Genomic DNA, 24,142 nt, shown 5'->3' with positions numbered 1-24,142 from the left:
CTTTCTAGGCTTTAGAGAGTGTTTCACCTAATTTATCTCAAGTGACATGCACAGTCTCTCAGGCACGCGCCCCGTGCGGAGTGAGATCTGAGGCCGGGGGCTGGCTAGGATGACCTGGACGGCAAGCTTTCCCTAAGCTCAGTCATCTCCCCTCCCACCTAAATACAGCTTCTTTAGGCTGGGAGAAATAATGTATTAACTTCCCAGTTCCCCTACTTCCAGCAGACACCTCCGAGGAGTTCTGCGGCTGCCCTTCCGCGTCTCCTGGAGCTGGGGGGATCTTGGGGGAGTAGGCTGCCAGGGTGGGGGCAGAGTTGGGGACTTAGAATAGGAGGGGGAGGGGTTGGAGTCAGAGGGGGCGGAGCGAGGCCGGGCGGGGGCCGCTGGCTCCGCCCTTTCCTGGCGGCTGGGTCTTTAACACTGCCCAGCGCACATGTCGCGGGAAGCCAGGCAGCCGCTGCTGGAAGCGCACAGACGGCGGCTTGGCCGGGGCGAGGCGGGCGCCGCCGCGATGCTGCGAGGCGGACGGCGCGGGCAACTCAGCGGGCACCGCCGGGCTACGGGGCCGGGCAGCCTGCTGGCCTGGCTGATGCTGGCATCTGCGGGCGCTGCACCCTGCCCCGATGTCTGCTGCCCCCACGGCCCTTCGGGGCTGCGCTGCACCCGGCCTGGGGCCCTGGATAGCCTCCGCCACCTGCCAGGCGCCGAGAACCTGACGGAGCTGTGAGTGTCTGACGGGCGAGGGGGCGCAGGGACAGGCGGGCATAGCAGTGCCCCGTGGGCACTGGCTTGCCGCTTGCTTGCTGGATCAGGAGGGGCGGGCGCGGCGGGAGGCTGATACCGTGCAGCCCGCGGCTGTGCCTCGGCTTTCCTCCGCTGCCCTGGCAGCCTCCGCAGTTACTGCCTGGAAGTTGGGCTCAGGGCAGCTGCGGTGCCAGCTTCGAGGAGAGGAAAGGGGGCTCTCTGTGGACCAGACCTGAGAGAGCCCAGCCTTCTAGAAACCGCTTTCTGGAGCTCAGCCAGGAGTCCACCCTCTGCCCTATGCAGGGGCTGGTTATCCGCAGAGACATCCCCCCCCCCCACCAGTTTGGCATCCTCACCATTTTCCTTTTCCAGGGAGAAATCAGCCCCCTCCCCTTTCCTAGTCATGACCAGGCAACACCAATTCTCTCTGGAATTGGGAATTGAACTGGAATAGGTGGGAGGCGCTGAGGAGCCATAGCTTGGGGGTTGAGCTCTCTTCTTCCCACTTCCACCATCTCTTGTCCACACCACCTCTTGATTTGGACGTGGGAAATGAGAGCCCCACCTGGCTTCCCTCTCCCCACCCCATCTCCCTCACCACCCTTGTCTCCCTACTTTGGGCAGGGAGTCAGGGGCCTTGCTGAGAGACTCTCCTCCCTTCGGGACCGGAAACTAAGAGGAATCTCCAGCATTTGCAGTACTCTGACATCCTGCAGTAATTGGTTACAAAATACTCAAGTACTTTTTAGCAGTGGGTGAAACCTATGGGAGTATTCTGTACTTACTGGCCTAGAGGTACTCAAGCATCGCATGGTGGTGGCTGGAAAATACTCGAGTATTCTATGTGGCTGGCGGGGCCAGCAAGACTTCTAGAAGAAGAAAGGAACTGCTAGAATATTCTCCTCCTGTGGCCTGGGGTTAGCGAATGGGCAAGGAGCCCTGGCCTCATGTATGACAGGCTGGAAGGTATCTGAGGCAGGGGCCATCGATGTCTGGAAGTGACTTGAGCAGCCTGCGATAATTGGCACTGAGTTACTTGGGTATCTTGTGGTAATTAACAGGAAGGTACTTGATCTCTCTCCCTAATGGCCCTAGGGAGATGAGGAGGCAAGATGGCCTTGTCTTGGTCTGGACCTAGGTTTCTGCATGATGGGAGGGGGCCTGAGGTCCAGACTGTCACCCCCAGTCCCGTCCATTCATCACTCTGGGCCTTCAAAGCAGGGCCCAGGCTCCTGAATGTTCCCCATCAGCCCTCTCTTTTCCTGATTCCCTTCCAAGCCCCTAGTAGGTACAGCTGGGGGAGGGGGTGGAAGTGTGGACAGGTTGGGGCTGGGGGGGGGTGGGAGGCATGCAGGGTGGTGAGCTGAGCTGTCCCTCTGGGTGGGGGGGGCAGTCTAACCCCTGCCTCCGCCTGCAAGGTCCCCTCCTCCTCCCTCACCCGCAGAGCTAAGGAGGAGATAATGGACTCGAATAGACAGATTGATTATGAATCCAAACGAATGAGGCAGCTTTGAGCACGCTGCCTGACAGTTTGCACACACCCGGCCACACTACGTTCTCACCCCCTCCCGGGCTCCCTATAGCTCTAGGTCCTTTGGGCAGGGGCTGGTGGGGGGTTGGCAGGACAGGGACCTACTCTCTCAGAGTCACTGGAGTTTTACTCCCTAGACCTCAGGGGACTGAGGACCTGATGCCTGGCTGTCCTGCAGGGGCCAAGTCTGGGAAGGGCTGGCGGGGAGGGGTCATTCAGGCTGGTCCCGGTTCCCACAATTGAGGAAAGTACAGGGTAGAGGGGGAGAGTTCTGAGAACAGGCAGTGAGTCAGGGGCCCCGGTGTGTGTGGTGGGGGCAGGCCTGACGTGCCGCTGCAGGGCAGCTGACTTCTCAGGAACTCCCTGGCGTGCTAGATCCAGAAGCTGGACAGGGCCTGCGATGTCAGAAATCCCCCAGCCCTGCACGCCTGCTTTTACTTCTGTCTTTCTCTTCTTCCCATCTTGCTTTCTCTGGCTCTCTGTGCTTATCTATCTGTCCCTCTGTCTCCATTTTCTTATCTGTCTCTCTCCTTGTCTGTCTCTGTCTCTGTCTCGCTGCCTGTCTCCTCCTGTCAGTCCCTTCCTCCTAGGTGTCCCTGTTTCGCTCTCTCTTTGTTTTTCTGCACCCTGCTCCCCACCCTCAGCCTTCCCATTGCCCTCTCACTGTGAAACACAGCCACTCGTTGCCTCTCCACTGTCCCCAACTCTGACTCCGTCCTCTCATTGCCCCTCTCCTCTTCCCTGGGTCCCTCCTGGGGCAGGGAGGGGCTCAAGGGGTCTCTGACTGACAGCCTCTATGCCTGTCGCTCGCTTTGCTGAAAGATGGCGGGGGCGATGGAGGGGTTGCTTCTTGAGTGTGGGGAGGGACCCGCTTTGAGGGGGAGAGGGTGGGGTGTGTGTGTGTGTCTGCCCCTGTGCGCGTGCACAGCAGTGTGGGTGAGCCCAGACGGTGGCCCTGAGCGGTGTGTTTGGGAGCGCGTATGTACATGGCCACAGGGCTTCCTTGGTGCTGGGTGGGGCAGTGGCAGGGATGAGCGCGGGCCCTTTGTGGAAGCGTTTCAGCGTGACCCCCTACTGATGAGCGTGTGCAGGAGAGGCTCTGTGTTTAAAAGCAGAGCGCCAAGCTGCAAATGGACTTGTGTGTGTTTGTGAGTGTGCCCACACATTCTCATGTGTGTGTGTGCGCGTGTGTGTGCGCGCGAGAGTTACGCAGCTACGTTTGTCCCCATGGGAGAGCGTGAGCATGCACACGGGCACGCCTGTGGGTTCGTGCATGCATGTGTGGACGTGTGTGAGGAGATGTGTCTCTGTGTTTATGTTTACACATCTGTGTGTGTGCATGCTTGAGTGTGTGAGAGTGTGCATGTGTGGTGGTGTGAGGATGCATGCATGGGACGGTGTGGCTGTGTGAGGTGGTGGGTCTCCATGCATATGAGGATGCACGTGTGTGGGCATGCCTGTGCATGTGTACGCGTGTAAACAGGTTTTTGTGTGACTGGGTGCATGTGTGCACACGCGCATGTGATTGGGACGGAGGGAGGTGGGTGGGTGTGGGAACTCGAGTGTGGGCCTGGGCCCCTGTGACTCCCATCCCCTCTCCCCACAGCTACATCGAGAACCAGCCGCATCTGTGGCAGCTGAAGCTCAGTGACCTGAGGGGCCTGGGGGAGCTGAGAAACCTGTGAGGGGCTCCACACAGGGCCTGGGGGACCAGAGGGTCAGGGAGGGCTCAAGGGGCCTGGGAGGGGCGTGGGAGGACCTGAGAGGCTCAGGACGGAGGGGCTGGCCGCTCAGTGAGCTCAGTGGTCTCAGGGGTCCAGGGTGGCTGAGAAGGCTTTGAGGAGGGTGGGGAGGGGTCCAGGGCTCAGCACGGGGGACCGGAGGGCTGGCATGGGCAGAGAGTGTGACCCAGGGGGGCTACGACCCTCGGTGTTGATCCTGCTGCACCCTCCCCAGCACCATCGTGAAGAGTGGTCTCCGTTTCGTGGCGCCAGATGCCTTCCATTTCACTCCTCGTCTCCGTCGCCTGTGAGTGGCCAGGGCTGGGCAGAGGGGGGGAGAAGACACCTAGGCTTGGGCGGCTAATGGGCTTGGCCCTCCCCAGGGAACTGTTCTGAGGAAGGCCCCAGCCTGGTCAGGGAAGTCGTTCCGCCCGTTCTCCTGGGGCCTTCTTCTTATCCACTTCAGGGATGGCGGTGCCCTCAGCTCCCACCCCTGCCCGCTGGAAGGTCCTTCTTGCTGTCTCACTTCCATGCTTCATGCTACAGGGACACTTCTCATAGGTGCCTGCCTCAGTTTTCTTCCCAGGGCTCAGATACACATCAGTCCAAAGGGAGCAAGGATCGGGAACAGGGCCCCGGGTTCTGGCCGGGACTCTATCTCCCACCTGCTCCCTGGCCCCTGGGATAGCCTGGGAGCTGGGGGATCAGATCTGCCACTCGGTGTACTCCCCTGGGAGTCACAGCCACCCTTTCCGTAGAGGAGGGGGAGGGGCAGGGGTGGGCAGGAGACACCTCCAAAGGAGAGACCCTTGGAGTCCCTGGCAGCCCCTCTGAGGGTAGGAGTTCAGCTCCTCCTCTCACCACTGGCAGGTGGAGAGATGGGAAGTGTGGTGGGAGCCTGCCATTCAGAGCTGTGCTGGGTACTCTAAACGCTCTGTGTGTCCGTGATTTAGTAACAACGATGACAAAATGAGGTGATGTTACCCTCACTGACTGTGTACTAGGGCTTCAGTTAAAAATGTGTACTTGGGCTTCCCTGGTGGCGCAGTGGTTGAGGGTCCGCCTGCCGATGCAGGGGACACGGGTTCGTGCCCCGGTCCGGGAAGATCCCACATGCCGCGGAGCGGCTGGGCCCGTGAACCATGGCCGCTGAGCCTGCTCGTCCGGAGCCTGTGCTCCGCAACGGGAGAGGCCGCGACAGTGAGAGGCCCGCGTTCCGCCAAAAAAAAAAAAAAAAAGCATACTCAGTGACACCTCACGATACTTAGGTCGGTGAATCTTCACAATCAACCTGGTGAGAAAGGTAGTGTCATCTCCATTTTATAGATGAGAATTCTGAGAATCAGACGTGTTCAGTTTCTGGGCTGAGGTCACACAGCTGTAAGTGGCAGGACAGAGGCACACTCAGCTCTGTCTGGCGCTAAAGCGGGTAGTCTTTGTGATCCCCCTGTGGCGGCTACCCGCCATCTCAGCCTCCACAAACTGAAAGACAGCTAGGCAAGGGGAGGGGTCAGGGCAGGCCCCTCAGAGGCAGAGGGTCCCCGGAGTGGCAGCCTGGTGCAGGGTGCAGAGTCCTGGAGCTGGCCCCTCACCCAACTCCTTTTCTCTATCTCTACAGCTAGGGGGCTGGGGGCCTGGGGTCCCTTGCAGCCAGCTTTCCTTAGTCCCTGAGGAGGGGAAGGAAGGAGGAGTGGGGAGGGAAGCCGGGGAAGGACTCTGAGATCCTCACCACTGTGTCCGGCAGGCGGCAAGGGAGTGTGGAGGCCCCGTGATCCCCCTCCTCCTCTGGCCCCGTCCTGGGCTCTGTGGGCAGGCAGCACAGATGGAGCCCCTGCCCCCAGCTGGGGCCTCAGCACTTTGCCAGCTGGGGCCAAGGCTTGGGGAGGGGTAGCGGCTGTTCCCTCAGACCACCCCGCCTCCCTGGGGTCTGGGGAGGGGGTTCAGTGCGGTTAACCCTTGTTGTCCCAGGGAGAAGAGCAGGACTCAGAGAGCCCAACCGGTCCCCCCTCTCCAGTGACTCGTGGGCTAGTTGTAGTTGCCAGGGCTGGGGTCGGGGGAGCCAGATGTCAGCTTCCTCCTGGCTCCTCCCCTCCCTCACACTGGGTCAGAGCGAGGTCGCTCGCTCACAGGGTCTGTCTGCTCTGTCTCAACTCCCGCAGGGATCTGTCCTTCAATGCTCTGGAGTCTCTCTCCTGGAAAACCGTCCAGGGCCTCTCCCTACAGGAACTGTGAGTGTGGGGACTTCCAGGGTCAAGAGCGGCAAGTGTGTGTGTGTGTTTGTGTGTGCGTGTGCGCTCGGGCACTTGAACCTCTATGTGAAGGTATGTGTCGCTGTGTCTGTGTGGAACTTTGGGGGTGGGGTGTTCTCTCTGGGGCCGCGTGTTTGGCTGTCCATATGCATGTTGTGAACCCCCCCATCGAAGCAGGAGCAGCAGGCCCACCATTGAGGTGGTGATTGCCCTGGGCACATTTGGGGTGGGGGGTGTAGAGCTGGCCTGGACAACTGATTGCGTGTGTGCTTGGGGGGCTGGGGGCTGGCATGGTTCTCGGGGCCTGTGCACACCGGCGTATCCGCCCACAGTGTTCATGGGATGGGTGGGACGGCAGTGGTCCATGTTTGTTTGGAGGGCGCCTAAGGCCTCTGGGTCACCCCGGAAGGCTGTGCCCTTCTCTCCTTGTCACCCTACTTGGAGCCCTCACCTGGCTTGTCACCCTGGGGAGCCCAGGTGAGGGAATTCCACGTAGCCCACAGCTGGCTATCTTTGACTTTCGGCATTCTATTCTATAGGGGGGTCCATGAGAGGAACTTCTCCCGTGTCCCCACTCCTTCACCTCTAGACAGTCCACCCTGTTGTCTAACTGCACTCCCTCTTGCTGTAGTACTCCTTCACATCTGCCCTTCCCCTGACTCTCTTGGTGTCCCCCACACCCACCAGAGTCCTGTCGGGGAACCCCCTGCACTGCACCTGTGCCCTGCTCTGGCTGCAGCGCTGGGAGGAGGAGGGGCTGGGCGGAGTGCGGGAACAGAAGCTGCAGTGTCCCGGGCAGGGGCCCCTTGCCCTCATGTCCAACACCAGCTGCGGTACGTGCTGGAGGTGGTGTGAGGGGCTGGGAAAGAGCACCATGCTTGGGGAGAGGGCACTGGGCAGGGCTCAGGGGGTGAGCCCTGAAGAGGGACTGGGAAACGGGCATTGGCAAGAGCTGGGGGAAACTGAAGGTTGGGGGGCAGGGGCAGGGTCTCTGAGGAGGGTGGGAGAAGGAGCCCCGCCCCCAGCTCTAACGCCCCTCGGGCATCCTGGGCCACCAGGTGTGCCCACGCTGAAGGTCCAGATGCCCAATGCCTCCGTGGACGTGGGGGACGACGTGTTGCTGCAGTGCCAGGTGGAGGGGCAGGGCCTGGAGCAGGCTGGCTGGATCTTCACGGAGCTGGAGGAGTCAGCCACGGTGATGGTGAGAAGCCTTCCACCGCCCGTGCCCCCCTGCCCCCCTCCTGATTCGAGGCCTGCACAGAGCACAGGAGACAAAGACAGTGAAAGAGAGACAACAAATAAGAAGCACATAAAGGATGAGGGATGGACAGAGATGGTTTAGACCCCTGGGACTAAGGCTTGTGCTGCTGGGCAGCTGCAGGCATGCACATGCCCTCAGGCCAGGCCCTGGCCCAGCAAGGACCCCAGGCTCCACCGATCCACCAAAACTTAGGTCCCCGCTCTGGGATCACGGTGCTGGCCACAAGAGAGAGGGTCACAGAGCCCTCACACATTGGAGCTGAGCAGGGGACCCCAACAGACCAACTCTCCCATCCACCTCCTTTCTAGATAAGGAAACTGAGAACCAGGGACAGGGCACAATATTTGCGGTCCTGCACCCAGGCCAGTTCTTGGGGGCCTTTTGGTCATTTTCTAGAGATTCTGGAAGCAACATCCTCTTGAGTGTGTGATGAGCATATTAATAAAGGAGGCACAGGTCTGGTTCCAGCTCTCTCACTAATTAATGCTTGGAGTGACTTTTGGAAAAATCCCTCAGTCTGCCTGCATTTTGGTTTTCTTGTCTGTCAGCTGAGGAGGTAGACATGATGGCCTTCTGATGTCCTGCCTGCCTCTGGGCACTCTCTGGCCTCTTATCCAGATCGGTCTTTGGGCATCTTCCCAGGTCTTGCCCTTTGTCCTCAGGCTGACGACGGGCAGCTGTGAGTAGCTGTAGTTGACTCAGGAGGCCTCATGGACAAGGTCAGCAGGGGCCGACGCTGGGCTGTGCGCACCCAGAAAGCTGGCCCCTCATGGGTGGACACAGAGGGTCCAGTCCCTGGAAGAATCTGGGTCAGTGAAAGCAGCGGTGTGGTGTCCAATTTGGAGGCCCTCGCTTTGGGAGTGGAGTCAACCCCAGAATTGCTGGTGGCCCCTGGAACAATATTGAAGGAGGAACCACAAGCCACTGAGTGGTTCCTCCTCTCCCAGAGATCAAAGCCACTAAGAGTGAGTCATGGAAAAGGGGACAAGACAGAAGCAAGAGGCTGGGCATGACCATCTGTGGAGAGACCTTTGATAAGCTGTTTTGGGAAGCTGCAGGTTTTTGCTTTTCTCTTTGGGAGCTTTACATGTTTGCTACCACTTCTGTTTCCTGGAGACTTCCTATAGAAAAGCCATAGCCTAACTGGGTTAAATGGAGGGGAGGGGAGGCTGGTCCCCCTCAGGAGTGTGAAGGGTGGCAGAGCAGCTCCAAGGGAAGAGTTCACGGGACCCCATACCCCAGGGTGACTTGGAGGAGATGGGACAGCCGAGAGAAGCTTAGGGCAGGGCTTCCCCTTGGGGTGGCTGGAACCCAGGCCTTGCATAAGAGGCTGCAGAGCTCCTCTGGAATCTTTGAACTCACATATTCCAGTGGAAGCCCAGAGAAACTTCACCTTTCGTGGTATTTATTCAAGGGATTCCACATTTACAAAATTTCCAGATAAATCAGATTTGTCCACTACTTCATCTGTTTTCATCATTTTATGAAAATAGCTTTCTAAAATGTCAAAAGGTCATTTTGTTTACCTCTCCAGCTTACAAAATAAGAAAATCTTGGTTCAGCAAGATTAAGAATTGTCTTAAGGCCATATAACGTCCATGGTGTCTTAGGAAGAGAATCTGAATCGGATTCAGTCTTTTGATGACGATTCAGAACCAAGTCACTTAGCTTCTCTCTAACTTCACTCTCTTTTTCCATCTGCCAAAGGTAGTCACCATGATTCTACCGTTGCTTCTAACTGCTGCCCTGTTACCAGCACCATCTCTTTGTTTCTGATCTTCCTTGGGCTGAGACTAAGTTTCTTAGAAATATGTGTAAAACAAGAATGAGTAGGTGGTGAGGTCCTAGCTGGTTTTCCAGTTAGTTGTGCATATGAAGTACTTGGGATTTGTGACATCTATTTAGCTGTTTAGATGGGTGGTTTTATGGCTTGGGGTACGTTGTGCCTATTTTGAGGTTATTGGTTGTGTTCTAGAGTTTTCAGATCATTAAACAAATGATCCAGGAGAACCTGCAAACAAGCTCTAAAGGAGGGCCGTTCTCTGCTATATTCTCCCCCACACCTTTCTCCTTCCCCTCCCTCCCGGCCTTCCTCCCTTTTCCATCTGGCCCAGAGGGGCTCCCCAAAGACATCAGCTCCAGCCACCCTGCCTCCAATCCCAAGCTAACTGAAGCTTTTCTTGATTTTCCCCTTTCTTCTCTGACCCAGCAATCTGGGAGTCTGCCGTCCTTGGGACTGACCCTGGCCAATGTCACCAGTGACCTCAATAGGAAGAACGTGACGTGCTGGGCGGAGAATGACGTGGGCCGGGCTGAAGTCTCTGTCCAGGTCAACGTCTCCTGTGAGTCCCAATGACTGCCCCTGAGCCCACCCCCATTCCTTCTTCCCTGAAAAGAGGATGTGAGCGTGGGGGGCTGCAGGAAAGGGGTGGGATGTGTGTGTCCACAGCTGCTCCCTCCCAGCTGTTTCCAGATTCCCATGAAAACCTGATCCTTTGAGGGAAGTCCTGGGGGCTCGTCAAGGCCAGAGGGATGGAGATGGATTTCTTTTTGGCCCCTGCCCAAGCCTTGCTACCTGAAGCCCTCAACACCAGCTGCCTGCCCGTTCTCACTGCTCTGCTGTATTTCTTCATGTCCGTTCCTCCTTAGAACTTTTGCCCTACATCCTAGTTTTATTTTTTTAATTTTTAATTAATTAAAAGTTATTTATTTATGGCTGCGTTGGTCCTTAGTTGCGGCACGCGGGATCTTTCATTGCGGTGGGCGGGCTCTTCATTGCAGCGTGCTGGCTTCTTTCTAGTTGTGGCCCGGGCTTAGTTGCCCCTCGGCATGCGGGGATCTTAGTTCCCCCACCAGGGATCGAACCCGCGACCTCTGCTTTGGAAGGGGGATTCTTAACCACTGGACCACCAGGGAAGCCCCTACATCCTAGTTTTAAAAGAAGAAATTCCCCATCTAAGTTCCCCTTTAGGCTTACTGCCTAATTTCCCTAGGTCTGCCACAAATTATTTAAAATCTTCTATGTTATATACATTTTTCTTCTTGTGAAACATAACATACATAGATATGTACATAACACATATACACCTTAAACAGTAATTATTCTTACCGGCAGTTCAGAAGACACTCTCTTCCTCTCCCCATTCAGAACCCCATCCTTCTCCTCCACCCCATCCTGACTTTTGTGATAATCATTTCCTTGCTTTTAAAAAGAATTTTACACACGTATGCTTCCCTATCAATATGGTTGAGTTTTGTCTGTTCTTGTACATTATATAAATGGAATCATACCTCGTATTATTTTGTGTCTAGTTTCTTCTGCTCAACATTATTATTTTTTAAAAGATTTATTTATTATTTATTTTTGGCTGCATCGGGTCTTAGTTGCGGGATCTTAACGGGATCTTTGTTGAGGCATGAGGGATCTTTCGTTGACGTGTGCGGGTTTTCTCTCTCTAGTTGTGACGCGCAGGCTCCAGAGCGCTTGGGCTCTGTAGTTTGAGGCACGCGGGCTCTCTTGTTGAGGTACGCGAGCTCAGTAGTTGTGGCGCATGGGCTTAGTTGCCCCGCAGCATGTGGAATCTTAGCTCCCTGAGCAGGGATTGAACCTGCGTCGCCTGCATTGTAAGGCAGATTCTTTACCACTGGACCACCAGGGAGGTCCCTCAACATTATTTTTGTAAGATTTGTCCACGTTAATGGGAGTAACTATTAGTTCATTCAGTTCACTGCTGAGTAGTATTCCATTGCATGAGTGCTGGCTGGAATTCCAGTATCAATTGTGTGTGTGTATGTATATATATATATATATATATTTTTTTCTATTATTGAGGGGCTTTTGTTTCTTTCAGGTTGGGTCTATTTCAAACCCATATCTTTTTTCAAAAAGCTTTTAAACTGTATATATATATATATATATATTTGTTGGATGTTTAGGCCCCCTTCCCGATCTTCTTTTTTTTTTTAATATATTTATTTATTTTTGGCTGTGTTGGGTCTTCGTTTCTGCGCGAGGGTTTTCTCTAGTTGTGGCAAGCAAGGGCCACTCTTCATCGCGGTGCGCGGGCCTCTCACTATCGCGGCCTCTCTTGTTGCGGAGCACAGGCTCCAGATGCGCAGGCTCGGTACTTGTGGCTCACGGGCCTAGTTGCTCTGCGGCATGTGGGATCCTCCCAGACCAGGGCTCAAACCCGTGTCTCCTGCATTAGCAGGCAGATTCTCGACCACTGCGCCACCAGGGAAGCCCCCGATCTTCTTAGGCTTGATTACACTTAATTTTTCTGGATCCCTCATCCAAAAGACTCCATGTCTAATGTCCATAAGCCGGTACCCTACTTCTCTAGGACTGTTACTTATTTTCTTTAAACCCACCACTTAAGTTCTTTAAGCCTGAGTTTTATGTACCTGCTGCCTGATTTATTTCAGATTTACTGTCAGCTTTCTCCAAAACGTCTCTCCTTATGAACCTCTTAGGGCCTGCTGACCAGTTTCTCTTAGGCCTACCCCCTGATTTCCAGCTGTCCACTCCCAGCCCCACCTAGGATTGGTCAGGCCCGCAGCTGCTCCCGGACTCTGTCTGTCCCCCTCTCTGGCCCACAGTCCCCGCCAGTGTGCATCTGCAGCCGGCCGTGGAGCAGCATCACTGGTGCATCCCCTTCTCGGTGGACGGGCAGCCCACGCCCTCCCTGCGCTGGCTCTTCAATGGCTCTGTGCTCAACGAGACCAGCTTCATCTTCACCGAGTTCCTGGAGCTGGCAGCCAATGAGACCGTGCGACACGGCTGCCTGCGCCTCAACCAGCCCACCCACGTCAACAACGGCAACTACACGCTGCTGGCTACCAACCCCTTGGGCCAGGCCGCCGCCTCCGTCATGGCCGCCTTCATGGACAACCCTTTCGAGTTCAACCCTGAGGACCCCATCCCCGGTGTGAGGGCCACCCTGAACCCTGCCCCCTATCCCTGGGTTCCACCTGGGTACAGATCCAGGTGTCCAGGGATGCCTGGCCCACTTCCTGCTGTGATCCTGACCTCAGAAGTTGGAGTGCCTGGTCTTGGACAGAAAGAAGCCTGGGGTTCTGGTGTCCAGCTCTGCGCTGTCCTCCTTTGCCCCTGCCTCCCCCAAACCCCAGGAGTCCTGAACCCCTGAGCTCTTCCATTCACTTGGGCTGGCTGAAGAGAGAGCCACGCACCAGGGCATCCCTGGCCCAGCTGGAAAAGGGCCACGTGCATCTTCTCCCTTGAGGTCCAGCAGCTCCACCTCCCCACCCCAGCCCCACCCACGAAGGGATGAGTCCCAGAGGGGGAAGGGGACGCACTGCTTTTTTCCCCATCTGATCGCTTTCTCTCCTCCCTCCTGCTGCAGTCTCCTTCTCGCCGGTGGGTGAGTAGCCCAGGCTGGAGGGCAGGTTCTGTCTGGTCCCTGGAGCTGCGGCTGGGGCAGGGGGTACAGTTAACCTGATCCTTGCGGGGTCAGCTGGGGCCAGGGTGGGGAGTCGGTAGGGGAGACACCGTGTGTGCCAAAGCCTATCCTTCCTGCCCTGTGTCCCCACAGACACCAACAGCACATCCGGAGACCCAGTGGAGAAGGATGAAACACCTTTTGGGGTGAGCGTGGGAAGTGGAAGCTCGTCCAGGACTTTAGATCAGGAGGCCGGGCTAGAGGCTCATCTGCATGTCGGTTCTGGTCAGAGCACAGAGATCAGTAGAGTCTGGCCTGAGCTTAATCAGCCCCCTTCACAGCCGTGACCCAGGGGAGGAGGAGGCAGGTCTGCGGGCCTGGCTCTGGGCATCTATGCAGGATGGAGAAACAGTTTGTTATGGGGGAGCTCTGAGAGTGCAGACAACCCCCAAATCTGACCACCCCACACCCTCAGGTCTCCATGGCCGTGGGCCTGGCTGTTTTTGCCTGCCTCTTCCTTTCTACGACGTTTCTTGTGCTCAACAAATGTGGACGGAGGAACAAGTTTGGGATCAACCGTGAGTTGGGGGGCTGCAGAATGGCTGTCTGTCAGTCCGTCCATCTGGCTTTGTTTCCTGCTGGCTCTTCCCCACTCTGTCCGCTGTGTGAGGGCCGGTGCACACGTGGAGTTCTACAGAGTGTGTGTTTGGGGTATACGAGGACAGGCTATGGGGCTCGTGAGTATGAGTGTGTCGGTGCTGGAGCCGGGGTGGTTTCAGAGGTAGCATCTGCTAATTGGTGGCTGGATTGTAGTCAAACACTAAGTGGATCTGGGAGGTCTGGGCTCTGCGGGGGGAGAAGTGGGGGAGTTCTCTGGTGGCCCACGGGGCCTGGGGTTGGACAGGAGCCAGACAGAGAATGGCCATAGTGCCTTCCCTTCCTCCTGCCTGCTGTCTGGCTTCCTAGCTCTTCTGTTCCTCCCGTGCAAGTTATGAGGTGGGGTCACCTGGCACCCTGCAACATGACAGGAGCTAGAGCGTGTGCCTGGGCTGTGACCCCTCCATGTTACCGTGTCTCCTTCCAGGCCCCACCGTGCTGGCTCCAGAGGATGGACTGGCCATGTCCCTGCATTTCATGACATTGGGTGGCAGCTCCTTGTCTCCCAGCGAGGGCAAAGGCTCTGGGCTCCAAGGCCACATCATTGAGAACCCACAGTACTTCAGTGATGCCTGTGAGGGGCTGGGTCAAGGGTGCGGGCGAGCCTGTGTGTGTGTGTGTTTGCACATGTGTGTGTGCATATGTAGAAGCCCCTGTGTGTCATTGCCTTTGCCCACCCCAGGCCTGAACAAGCCTTCCCTCCCACCCCGCTGCCACCCACGTCCACATCATGTCATGGGGCTTGGTGAAGGTGTGAAGGCTCACTTTCAGTGTCCATCCTCCCCTTTGCCTGGAACCCCCTGTGCAGAGCACAGCCCTGCTGGACAGTCCTGTCCTTGCCCCTGTCCCATCCTTCCCAAGACTGGGGCTCTTGTCTGACCCTGCAAGCCCCCCGCAGGTGTTCATCACATCAAGCGCCGGGATATCGTGCTCAAGTGGGAGCTGGGCGAGGGCGCCTTTGGGAAGGTCTTCCTAGCTGAGTGCCACAGCCTGCTGCCTGAGCAGGACAAGATGCTAGTGGCCGTCAAGGTAAGACCTTGGCCAAGCGATATTGCTGGCCCAGGCCCCCCTCCCAGAGCACCATCATTCCAGGATGGGGTGCTCAGGCTGGTGGGTGGGAGGCTGGGGTCCGGCATGGTTCACACCTTGTGGGTGGATGGGTCACCTTGGATGTGGGGAGGTCAAGGCTGGGCCCTCACCCAGGCCTGTCCCCGCCCCTGCCCTCCAGGCGCTGAAGGAGGTGTCTGAGAGTGCCAGGCAGGACTTCCAGCGGGAGGCCGAGCTGCTCACCATGCTGCAGCACCAGCACATCGTGCGCTTCTTTGGCGTCTGCACCGAGGGCCGCCCGCTGCTCATGGTCTTTGAGTACATGCGGCACGGTGACCTCAACCGCTTCCTCCGGTATGAGGGCCCGGCCCTGGCGCTGGCCCCTGGCCCGTCGTCCCTTCCCTACAAGCACATCCCTGCTTGTCTGCTGAACTGCGGGGGGTGGGACACCAAGAAGAAGCAGGAAGGCCCTGTCCGCAAGGCAAATGTGAGGCAAATGTGTGAATGTGAGGAGAGTCCGTGCGGAGGACAGAGCGGCACTGTCAGGGAGGTTGCCTTAGCAGAAGTCAGGAGCTGAATCTTCAGGATGGGTGGGCTTTGCAAAGTGTGTGTGCACTTGCGTGTGGCACACAGAAGCCAGGCCTGTAGGAGGTGGCAGTTTTGATAACTACGATAACAGCAGTAACAGGCATTTATCAGGCGCTCTCCACGCTCCAGGCACTATGCTATATATTTTATAATTCATTCTAATTATGACTGTCTGTGCTTATACATATATGTCTGTATAATAATGTAAACGTATACTTATTTTTCATAGTCTCCTAGCATATATGAAGAAAGTTACCAAAAATTCGTTTCTTTGGCTTTGGACAGAACAACTCTGATATGTTAACTAATTTGTACTGGTAATTTTAATAGCTTCAAGAAATGTACCCATTTCTCAGATGAGGCTTACAGAGGTTAAGTGACTTGCTCAAGGGCACACAGGTAACAAATGGGCCAGGGAGATGTGACCCCAGGCAGAGCCCCGCTCTCAACCCCTGACTGTGATGGTCACATATTCCCTTCGTCGAGTCCTACTCCGATGAGGTGGACCCCCTGTGAGGTTGGGGCAGTGTGAGGCAGGGAAAGGGACAGGGTTTGGAATCAACTGTGACTTATTAGCTGAGCCTACTTTGCCAAGTAGATTTCCTCTCTGACCTCAGTTTCCCTACCAGTAAGAGGGACAACGGGGGACTGTGGTTCTGGATGAGTGTGTTTGTACAGCTGATGGTAGTGATTTGGTCTCCAAACATCCCTTTGGGAGTGTCAGGTCATTCATGTAGCCAGGCTGCAACATTCAGCTGGGAGAGACCCCAGAGTGTGAGCATATCTTGAGCATGGGGAGGAGCCAATGGAGGATGTGGAGAGGGAAGGAGGTGAGGGCAGACCTGAGGTTAAATGTGGAGGTGAATTGGTTCAGAGGAACCCAAGTCAAGAGGAGGCCAAAGGGGAGCCCTTCCCCTTACTCACCAGATGCGGTGTGGGCTCTGTGCTAGGGACCGGATGCAAGCCAGGATCCATCTGGGGTCCAGGATGGAGGAAAAGCAGCTTTATATAGTGGAGAGAGCACGGGGAAACCGAAGGAGGGATACAAGAAAGCTCCTAGATGAGTCTGGAAGACTTCCCCTAGGAAGGGCCTATTTCTATTTCTACTCGCCTCTGGGCCTCTACCTCTGCCTGGTACGCTGGCTCTCCTTCCCAGCCCCTTCACCCACCCCTGTCCCCGACCCCTTCAAGTGGCTTACCCACCTCCCTTCCCAAGGGCTTGAGTCTCAGTTTAGATGTCTCTTCTTCCATGAAGCCCTCCCTGACTTCTTCCATCCCTACCCTGAGTGCCCATCGGGTGCTCGCCACACTGCACTGCTGTAACCTGTTTATCTGCATCCTACCCTCCACTGTAGCTCTGGTGCTTGGCACGTTGGAGATGTTACCCGGAATAAGTGAAGAAATAAATTGTTGAGGAGAAATTTGGCCAGTAGGAAAGGGCAGTACTGACAAAACCTACAGCTCAGACAGCTTCAGAAGAAGGAATATTTGGGGAATGGAGATGAATGATCAGGTACTGGTCTAGAGGGATGGCTGTGGGGAGGAGGAGGGCATCCTGGAAACCTTTGGAAGGAAGGCTGGATACCGAGGGCAAAGGTGAGAGAGACAGGAATCGAGGACTACCAGATTTCAGCCTCACAGCCTGGGTGGGGGATGTTCCCTTCATTGAGGCAGGGGCAGGCCTGGGGGAAGATGTTGAGCGTCTTCGCAAGGGCTGTGTCGGAGGTGTACCCGGGCAAGAGATGTAGGGGCCAGTGGGCAGCTCCAGTGGGCTTGGAGTTCAAGGGGGCTGCCTGAGAGGAAGGCATTAATGTGGAAAGTGTGGGCACCAGTGGAAGCTCTAGAGGTGGGGCACACCAGCCGGCCCCCATCCCGGTCCCTCCAGACAGCTGCCTCCCCTGTTTTTTCCTTCCTACATTCCCTGAGTCCCTTCCCCCACCCCCCACCCCCCACCCCCCAGCTCCCTGGGCTCCCTTCTCTCAGGCTCCTGGGGGTTCTCTCCTCCCAGCCTATCCTTCTCCCTCACTCTTTCTCGAAGGTCCCACGGGCCTGATGCCAAGCTGTTGGCTGGCGGGGAGGACGTGGCTCCAGGGCCTCTGGGCCTGGGGCAGCTGCTGGCCGTGGCTAGCCAGGTCGCCGCGGGGATGGTGTACCTGGCGGGTCTGCACTTCGTGCATCGGGACCTGGCCACGCGCAACTGTCTGGTGGGTCAGGGACTAGTGGTCAAGATCGGCGATTTCGGCATGAGCAGGGATATCTACAGCACCGACTATTACCGCGTAAGTCTTTCACCCCGACCCCTCCCACAGCATCCAAACTGTAGACACGCTAATGCCGAGTCCCCCTCCAGTGCCTGCCCTTGCTGGGCACGCCCTCCTCTTCCTCAGGCGGTGTGGTGTCTGAGACTCTCTGGCTCTGGTTTTTAACCCTCCTCCTACCCCCTCGGCCCCCAGTGGAGGAGGGTCTGTCTCCACTATCACGGAGGGAAACGGGCACCATCGGTTTTTCCCTTTTAGCCCTGGGCGGGAGAGCCACTTCTATTTATTTTTAATGACGGGACTGGGGGCGGGTCTGCGTCATGCGTCAGGAGAGGCTGTCCGCGGTGGGCGCCCGCAGGAGGTGACGCAGCGCCCGCACGCCGGCAGGTGGGAGGCCGCACCATGCTGCCTATCCGCTGGATGCCACCTGAGAGCATCCTCTACCGCAAGTTCACCACCGAGAGCGACGTGTGGAGCTTCGGCGTGGTGCTCTGGGAGATCTTCACCTACGGCAAGCAACCCTGGTACCAGCTCTCCAACACAGAGGTCAGCCCCGCTCCACGGGTCATTCCCTGCCGGCCACCCTTTCCCCGCCCCTTCGGGTCGCTTTTTCAGGAAATTCTGTCCCCTTTTGCCCCTCATCCCACTGCCGGCAGGCCGGGCACCCACCCAGCATCCTGCTGACACTGCTCTCTCCACCCCAACCCTGTTCTTTTCTCACATTCTTCCTTCTCCTATTCTAACTGGCTCCTGGGGGAACCTCAAAGCACTTATAAATGGAGCCCAGACCTCCATCCCTAGCTGCATTTTATAGACCTAGTAGGCATCATCAGGGTGAAAGGGAGAAGCATGGAAAGAGGAACACAGCACGAGAGGGCCTGACGCTGCAACAGGGAGGCTGGAGGTTAGATTGTAAGAAGGATGGTCCTACACCTCCCCTTGCTCTCCTGGCTGGACACAGGTGTTCCCTCTCCCAGAGCAGCTCCCCCCACCCCCTCCTTGGCTCACAGCTGTCAGTTTCCATATCTCCTCCTAATGCAGTCTGCTCCCTGGAGGCTGGTGGCGTGGGAGAGAGGGTTATAGATTTTAATTTTCTCAAGCACTGAGAGAAGGAATGGAATTAGTGCCGCCCATAACCCAAGCCCTCTAATGGCGAGGGAGGGAAGAAGGTGGGAAGAGACGCCAGGCCCTTCAAGCATCTCCCTGCCACAGTCTCTCCTTCTTTGGATCCCTTAGCTGCTCTTGCCGTCCTTCCTGGAGTTTAACTTTGATCTTTCCTGCTGCAGTTGTCTTTTAAGAGCAGCTAGGTCCCCACAGAGTGGCACCTACAGAAGAGAAAAAAAGTGGGGTTGCCCTCTACCTTAAAATGCAAGCCAGCCACTTTTCAAGGCCTTTACCTGCAGCCCTGATCTGTTTTCTTTTTGCCCTCTGGAGCTGAGAGATGGAGAACCCTTCCCTTCTTCCATGCAGCCCTCAACACTAAACTGATGGATTTGGCAAATGCCTTGGCCCCTCCCCTTCCTTAGCCCACCTGGCAAGTCTTCCTAGGGTCTGATTCCAGCCCTTCGAGATACAATTCTACCCCAGCCCAACCCTCCCAGCGTCTCTCTAGCTTTAATCCTTCCACTGCTCAGTGTCAGAGTGGAAAGGAATCTTGGGATTCACTGCATCCTTTCAGACTATTAGTAGCTATGAGGCCCAGACATATCGTATGACCTGCCTTGGGAGCTTCCATGAGGCAGAGGCAGTGCTGGGTCTGGCCTCACTCTCCTGCCCCCAGCCCAGTATGCCCTCTTCTCTCTCCCTCTGGTGGCCCCAGGCGATCGAGTGCATCACACAGGGACGTGAGCTGGAGCGGCCACGTGCCTGCCCACCGGAGGTCTACGCCATTATGCGAGGCTGCTGGCAGCGGGAGCCCCAACAACGCCACAGCATCAAGGATGTGCACACCCGGCTGCAAGCCCTTGCCCAGGCGCCTCCTGTCTACCTGGATGTCCTGGGCTAGGAGGCTGGTCCAGGGGCTGGGGCTGAGTAGCCGGAATACTGCAGCCTGCCCTCAGCGACCCCCACGGCTCCCAGCAGCCCCAGGGTGATCTCAAAGCATCTAACTCACCCTCAGCATGCGGGAGGGGACAGGTGGGGTCTGGGAGCGGAGGATGTTCCTGCTTCTCTAGGCAGGGTTCCGCAATAGCAATTATATTTATTATCCCTTGGCTGTGTCTCTTGCCAGTTCTTGGGATGATGTCGTTCTGGGAGGGGGTTATCGGGACTCAGGTAGGGGGATGATTCTCTGGGATCCTCCCCCTCTCTGCTTAACCTCAGCCACCTACCCCTACCGCATGCAGCTGTCACCTCCACCTCGTAGTTGTGGTTTGCCTCCAGTCCCATGGTCATCTTGTCCGCCTGGCGGTGAGACAGCCTCAGGTCAAGCTTCCCGGACCTTCAGACCCTAATTGCCTATCTCTGTATTTCACTCAGGAGGGCTGCAGTAGGAGGGATTGAAGTTAGATGTGGAGGTGGACAGGATGGAAGCATTGGTGGGGTGAGTGTTCCTTGTATTGGTGCGCCCAGAACAGAGCAAGCACACAATACAACAAAAGGTTGAGAAAGAAAAGGGGGGGGACAGCTTGCGTATGTGGGCGCATGTGTGCATGAGAGCGCACATGCGCGTGCATGCGCACGTGTGTGTGTGTGTGTGTGTGTGTACATGTGGCAGGGACAGGGAAGGAGTAGGATAAAGGCATGGTTGAGGGAAGCAGGACCCCTTGTTCCTTCCCCTCTGTCACTCTTCTTGGCTCTAAGTGCTTTGAGATCCATACCTGGAGGCCAGGAATTGAGCAAGGTGGCTATTTCCTAAGGACCAAGCCATCTCCCCATTCCATTCTGCCCGAGGGAGGAGGTAAGCTCTCCCTTCCCCTCTGTCCCTTGGAACACCACTGGCCCGAGGCTTCTGTCAGCTCCGAGGCTGGGTGAGGTCCCCCACCCCAGGACCTGGGCCGTGCCCCCATCTTCCTCACCCTGGAGCCAGGGGGGAGCAATTTCCTCCCACCCTCAGCCCCATCACTTCCAATCACCTGCCCAGCTCCTGCAATAACCCACGCTCCCCATGGCTCCTCAGGGCTAATGGCGTGGCTGTCTCATGTCCCTGGGTGCCCAGCTCTCCCCACCCGCTGATTCAATCTGGGTCTTATCACCCGTAGGCCTAGCCCGATGGTGTCTGCCTCTTGTCCAGGCTGGTTAGTGCTAATGGAGGTCTGACCCAGGGCTGCGGGCTGATTGATGGGGGGGTCTGGTCCTTGAGGGCCAAGTTCAAAGGCCCTCCTCTCATGCCCTGGGCTGGGTGGGGCTGCTGCTGCGCCACCCCCGGGAGGGAGGGCTTAAGCAGAAGTGATTGGGAGGAGAGGAGGTTGGAACGTGCTGGGAGAGACAGGGTCAGGGGGTCAAATCCAACAGGTGAGCCCAGAGACAGTGCAAAGAGAGAGACAATGCAGACACAGAGAGGGACAGGACCTAAAGACGTGGGGACAGGCTGAGAGTGCAAACAGAGAAGGAGAAAGAGACACCCAGACGGATGGACACAGAGGAAGAGACGGAGGCACAGATGAGTGATGTAAACAGACACAGGTGGGACAAGCAGCTGAACCAGTGTCCTGCCGAATAGCATGGCCTCCTCGGAGGGTGCCTCTATCTTGCCCACACTCCCATCCTCCCCACCTCCTCAGGCCCCTTGAGCCTGTCTTCAGGGCCGAGGAGGGAAGTGGTACACACTTCCAGCCTTGGAGACTCTGTGGGTAGAGGCGTAGGGGGCCTGGGGTTTGGCCCACATTGAGCATCACTGAAGCAGAGGGGATGGAGATCAGGTGGCAGAAGGGACCTGCAGGGCATGTGGAGCGTTACCAAGGTCAAGAGTATGAGAGTCTCAGAGGCTCTTAAAACCACAGCTGGAGGTATTGCTGGAAAAGCTGGACAGGTGAGGTGAGGGGTTCTGGGAACAAGGTTAGGACAGGGAAAGGAAAATGCTGGGAGACTGTGGGAGAGGGAATTGGATAGCTTTCATCGATCTGGGAACAGGGGCCTAAGCCAGTGACTTTGATTCCTTCAGGCGATTGGGGCCTGGGGCCTTGTCCTGGTGGTGAGGAGGGAGCTTGCACCCACTTTGCCAACTTCATGGCCTAAGAGCCCCTGTCGTCCGTTCCCTTCATTGATGGGCATGTAGATGAGCACATTGACAGGCACACCAGCCCACCCTACACAGCCAGGAGTGCACATGCAAACGTGTACACACGGGGCACCTCCCCCTCCCCGACTCATAACTGTTGGATCCCATTGTCTTTAATGGTGCTCCCCCCACGCCACTGGGACACATGCCCCGTCCCTGTTAATTACCTCCTGGCTGTGCCAAGTCCATTAACTGCCATGCCCACCCCTGCCACACACACACCAGCTGAGATGAACGCCTGCAGGGGGATCAATGGAAGGGGGCCCTGAGGACCCCATGGGGAGCTGGCACAGGGACAGCCACCTGAGGCTGTGGGGATCAGACATCTGAGTCCCCCAGACCTGGTGTAGTTCCCCACTACCCCTCCCTCTCAGAGATAGCTGTCTTGGTTGGGAGACGCAGGCTCAGATGAGGTGGTGGATACTGCAGGAACACCCAACATTGAGGAAAGAACCCAGAACTCCCCTGTCTAAGGAAGCTCCTGCCAGCATCTCCACAGGGCTCTGGAGAGAAGGAATCAGTGATGCAGAAGCCAGTGTGGCTCCCCAGGGGCCCCCAGCAGGGGGGATGGGCTCTCTACAGAACCCGAGGGTCCAAGCCTTCCAAGGCTGACCCCCTCAGCCTTCCTAACCAGCCTCTGCCTCTTTCCTCTCTGCTCCCTTGGGGGCTGGATTCCCGACAGGAGGGCGGAGCATCTGTTCAGGTTTCCAGGAACAGTGCAGGCAGAGTGCTGGGGCAGCCCGGGTGGAGAATGTCCTGTCCTGTGTCCCCTTGAACCACCAAGCTAAAGAGAGATCCTAGAGAAATTCCAGACTCCATAGGCCCTGGACTCTCTAAGTACCAGCTGGAGAAAGCCTGTTTTGCCCAATTCCTAACGTGGCCTTAGAAAGGCTGTCCAATGAGAGAGGGGCTGACAGTCCCGGGAGAAGCCAGGACCCAGAAACCCCAACTTTCAGTCTACAGCCAGGCTGAACCACCAGGCAGTCCAGCCCCACCCCCAGAGGGGAGTGAGGACTCCACAGCTCCAAACATCAGTCCCCTCCCAGATTCTCTCTCTGTCCGTCCCCGCCCCGTCCCCGCCTCACTCCAGCTCTGACGGACTCCAGTGCTAAGATGGAACGTTTGAGCAGCTCTGGCTCTGGGGCAGTGGGGAGGAGAGAGACCTGGAGCCAGGAGATGGAGACAAGACAGGGCCAGAGCTGCCAGAAAAGCCCACTTAGGGGCAAAGACAAGGAGAGAGGGGGCAGCCCCGAGCAGTGCAGAGAAACGAGAGGTGCATGCATAGGGCATGGAAAAAAAGCAGAGAGACCCAGCTTCGGCCCAGAGCCCTGGGGCAGCGTGTTTTACTCTGAGCCCTTGGACCCAGAGGCTCTTTAACACCCCCTCCTACTCAGCTGGGTCCCTTCCTCTTTTTCGAGGGCTTGGTTCGCTGGAGATCAAGCTTCTAGACTCTGCAGCCAGAGTGCCTGGTTCTGTGCCTACCAGCTCTGTGATACTTAGCCATTTACACAGCCTTTCTGTGCCTTAGTATCCTCCTCTACAAAATGCAGATAATAATAGCACTAGGGCTTCCCTGGTGGCGCAGTGGTTGAGAGTCCGCCTGCCGATGCAGGGGACACGGGTTCGTGCCCCGGTCCGGGAAGATCCCACGTGCCGCGGAGCCGCTGGGCCCGTGAGCCATGACCGCTGAGCCTGCGCGTCCGGAGCCTGTGCTCCGCAACGGGAGAGGCCACAGCAGTGAGAGGCCCGCGTACCGCAATAATAATAATAATAATAATAGCACTAATCTCCTAGGGCCATCATGAGATTTAAACAAGTCTCATGTGTAAAGAGTTTCCGAGGAGGCCTGGCCTGTGGCAGGTGCTATAAAAATGTGTGCTGCTTTCATTCCTCTCTCCCACACTTCCTCCTCCTTTTCCACCTCCTCCTCTCTATCCTATGACAGGCTTTGAGCACCCCAGTCCCAGGCCTGGTCCTGGTCTTTGGGGTGGGATAGGCCAGGCTGGCAGGAAGAATATTTTGGGGGGATAGTGCTCACAGAAGAGAAGCTTTTGTCCCCTGATCCCAACCACCCCCTCCAGCTGCACCAGCTCCAGAGAGGTCTAGCCTGGCTGTGGAGTGTGTGAGGGAGGAGAGGGCTTCTCTCGCCCTCTGAAACCCCACGGGCTGTGGGTCTTTGGGTATCCCCCAACTGGCCCTGGTGGAGGATGGGCCCCAGGTCTGCAGGGATGGCAGGGCCAGAGCGGCCCCCACTCACCACCCCATCAACTCCTGTCCCTCAACTCTCTGACTTCCCCCAGTGGGAATTCCCCTCCTGGCTCACCTCCTCTGGGAAGCCCTCAGGGATTACTCGGACCTTGGTGCCCCTGTAGGGCGTTTCTAAGGTCACAAATCCTCCCAGGCTCTGGGTCAGGTCTCCAGTGTATACATCCAGGAGTGGGAAACCTGCTTCTGAGGCTTTCTACCCT

At 56.9% G+C, this 24,142-nt stretch overlaps 1 protein-coding gene across 2 annotated transcripts; it reads left to right on the top strand.

Moving 5' to 3' along the window:
• Nucleotides 1-496: 496 nt before the first annotated feature.
• NTRK1 (neurotrophic receptor tyrosine kinase 1) lies at nt 497-19,668 on the top strand. Of its 2 annotated transcripts, XM_030842062.2 has the most exons (17): nt 497-723; nt 3,882-3,956; nt 4,232-4,303; nt 6,156-6,224; nt 6,933-7,078; nt 7,304-7,446; nt 9,716-9,848; nt 12,106-12,432; nt 12,870-12,887; nt 13,059-13,111; nt 13,381-13,483; nt 13,990-14,136; nt 14,461-14,591; nt 14,791-14,963; nt 17,236-17,476; nt 17,843-18,001; nt 19,275-19,668. In XM_030842062.2, the coding sequence occupies exons 1-17, from the start codon at nt 512-514 to the stop codon at nt 19,458-19,460; spliced, it is 2,388 nt and encodes a 795-aa protein (XP_030697922.2). In that variant the 5' UTR covers nt 497-511; the 3' UTR covers nt 19,461-19,668. The 2 variants fall into 2 exon arrangements, with proteins under 2 accessions (XP_030697922.2, XP_060142497.1); XM_060286514.1 differs by lacking the exon at nt 12,870-12,887 and having other exon boundaries at nt 512-723.
• The last annotated feature ends 4,474 nt before the right edge of the window (nt 19,669-24,142 follow it).

The sequence above is a fragment of the Globicephala melas genome, chromosome 1, assembly GCF_963455315.2.
Source record: "Globicephala melas chromosome 1, mGloMel1.2, whole genome shotgun sequence".
NCBI lineage: Eukaryota > Metazoa > Chordata > Mammalia > Artiodactyla > Delphinidae > Globicephala > Globicephala melas.
This window is presented reverse-complemented; position numbering and strand designations above follow the sequence as displayed.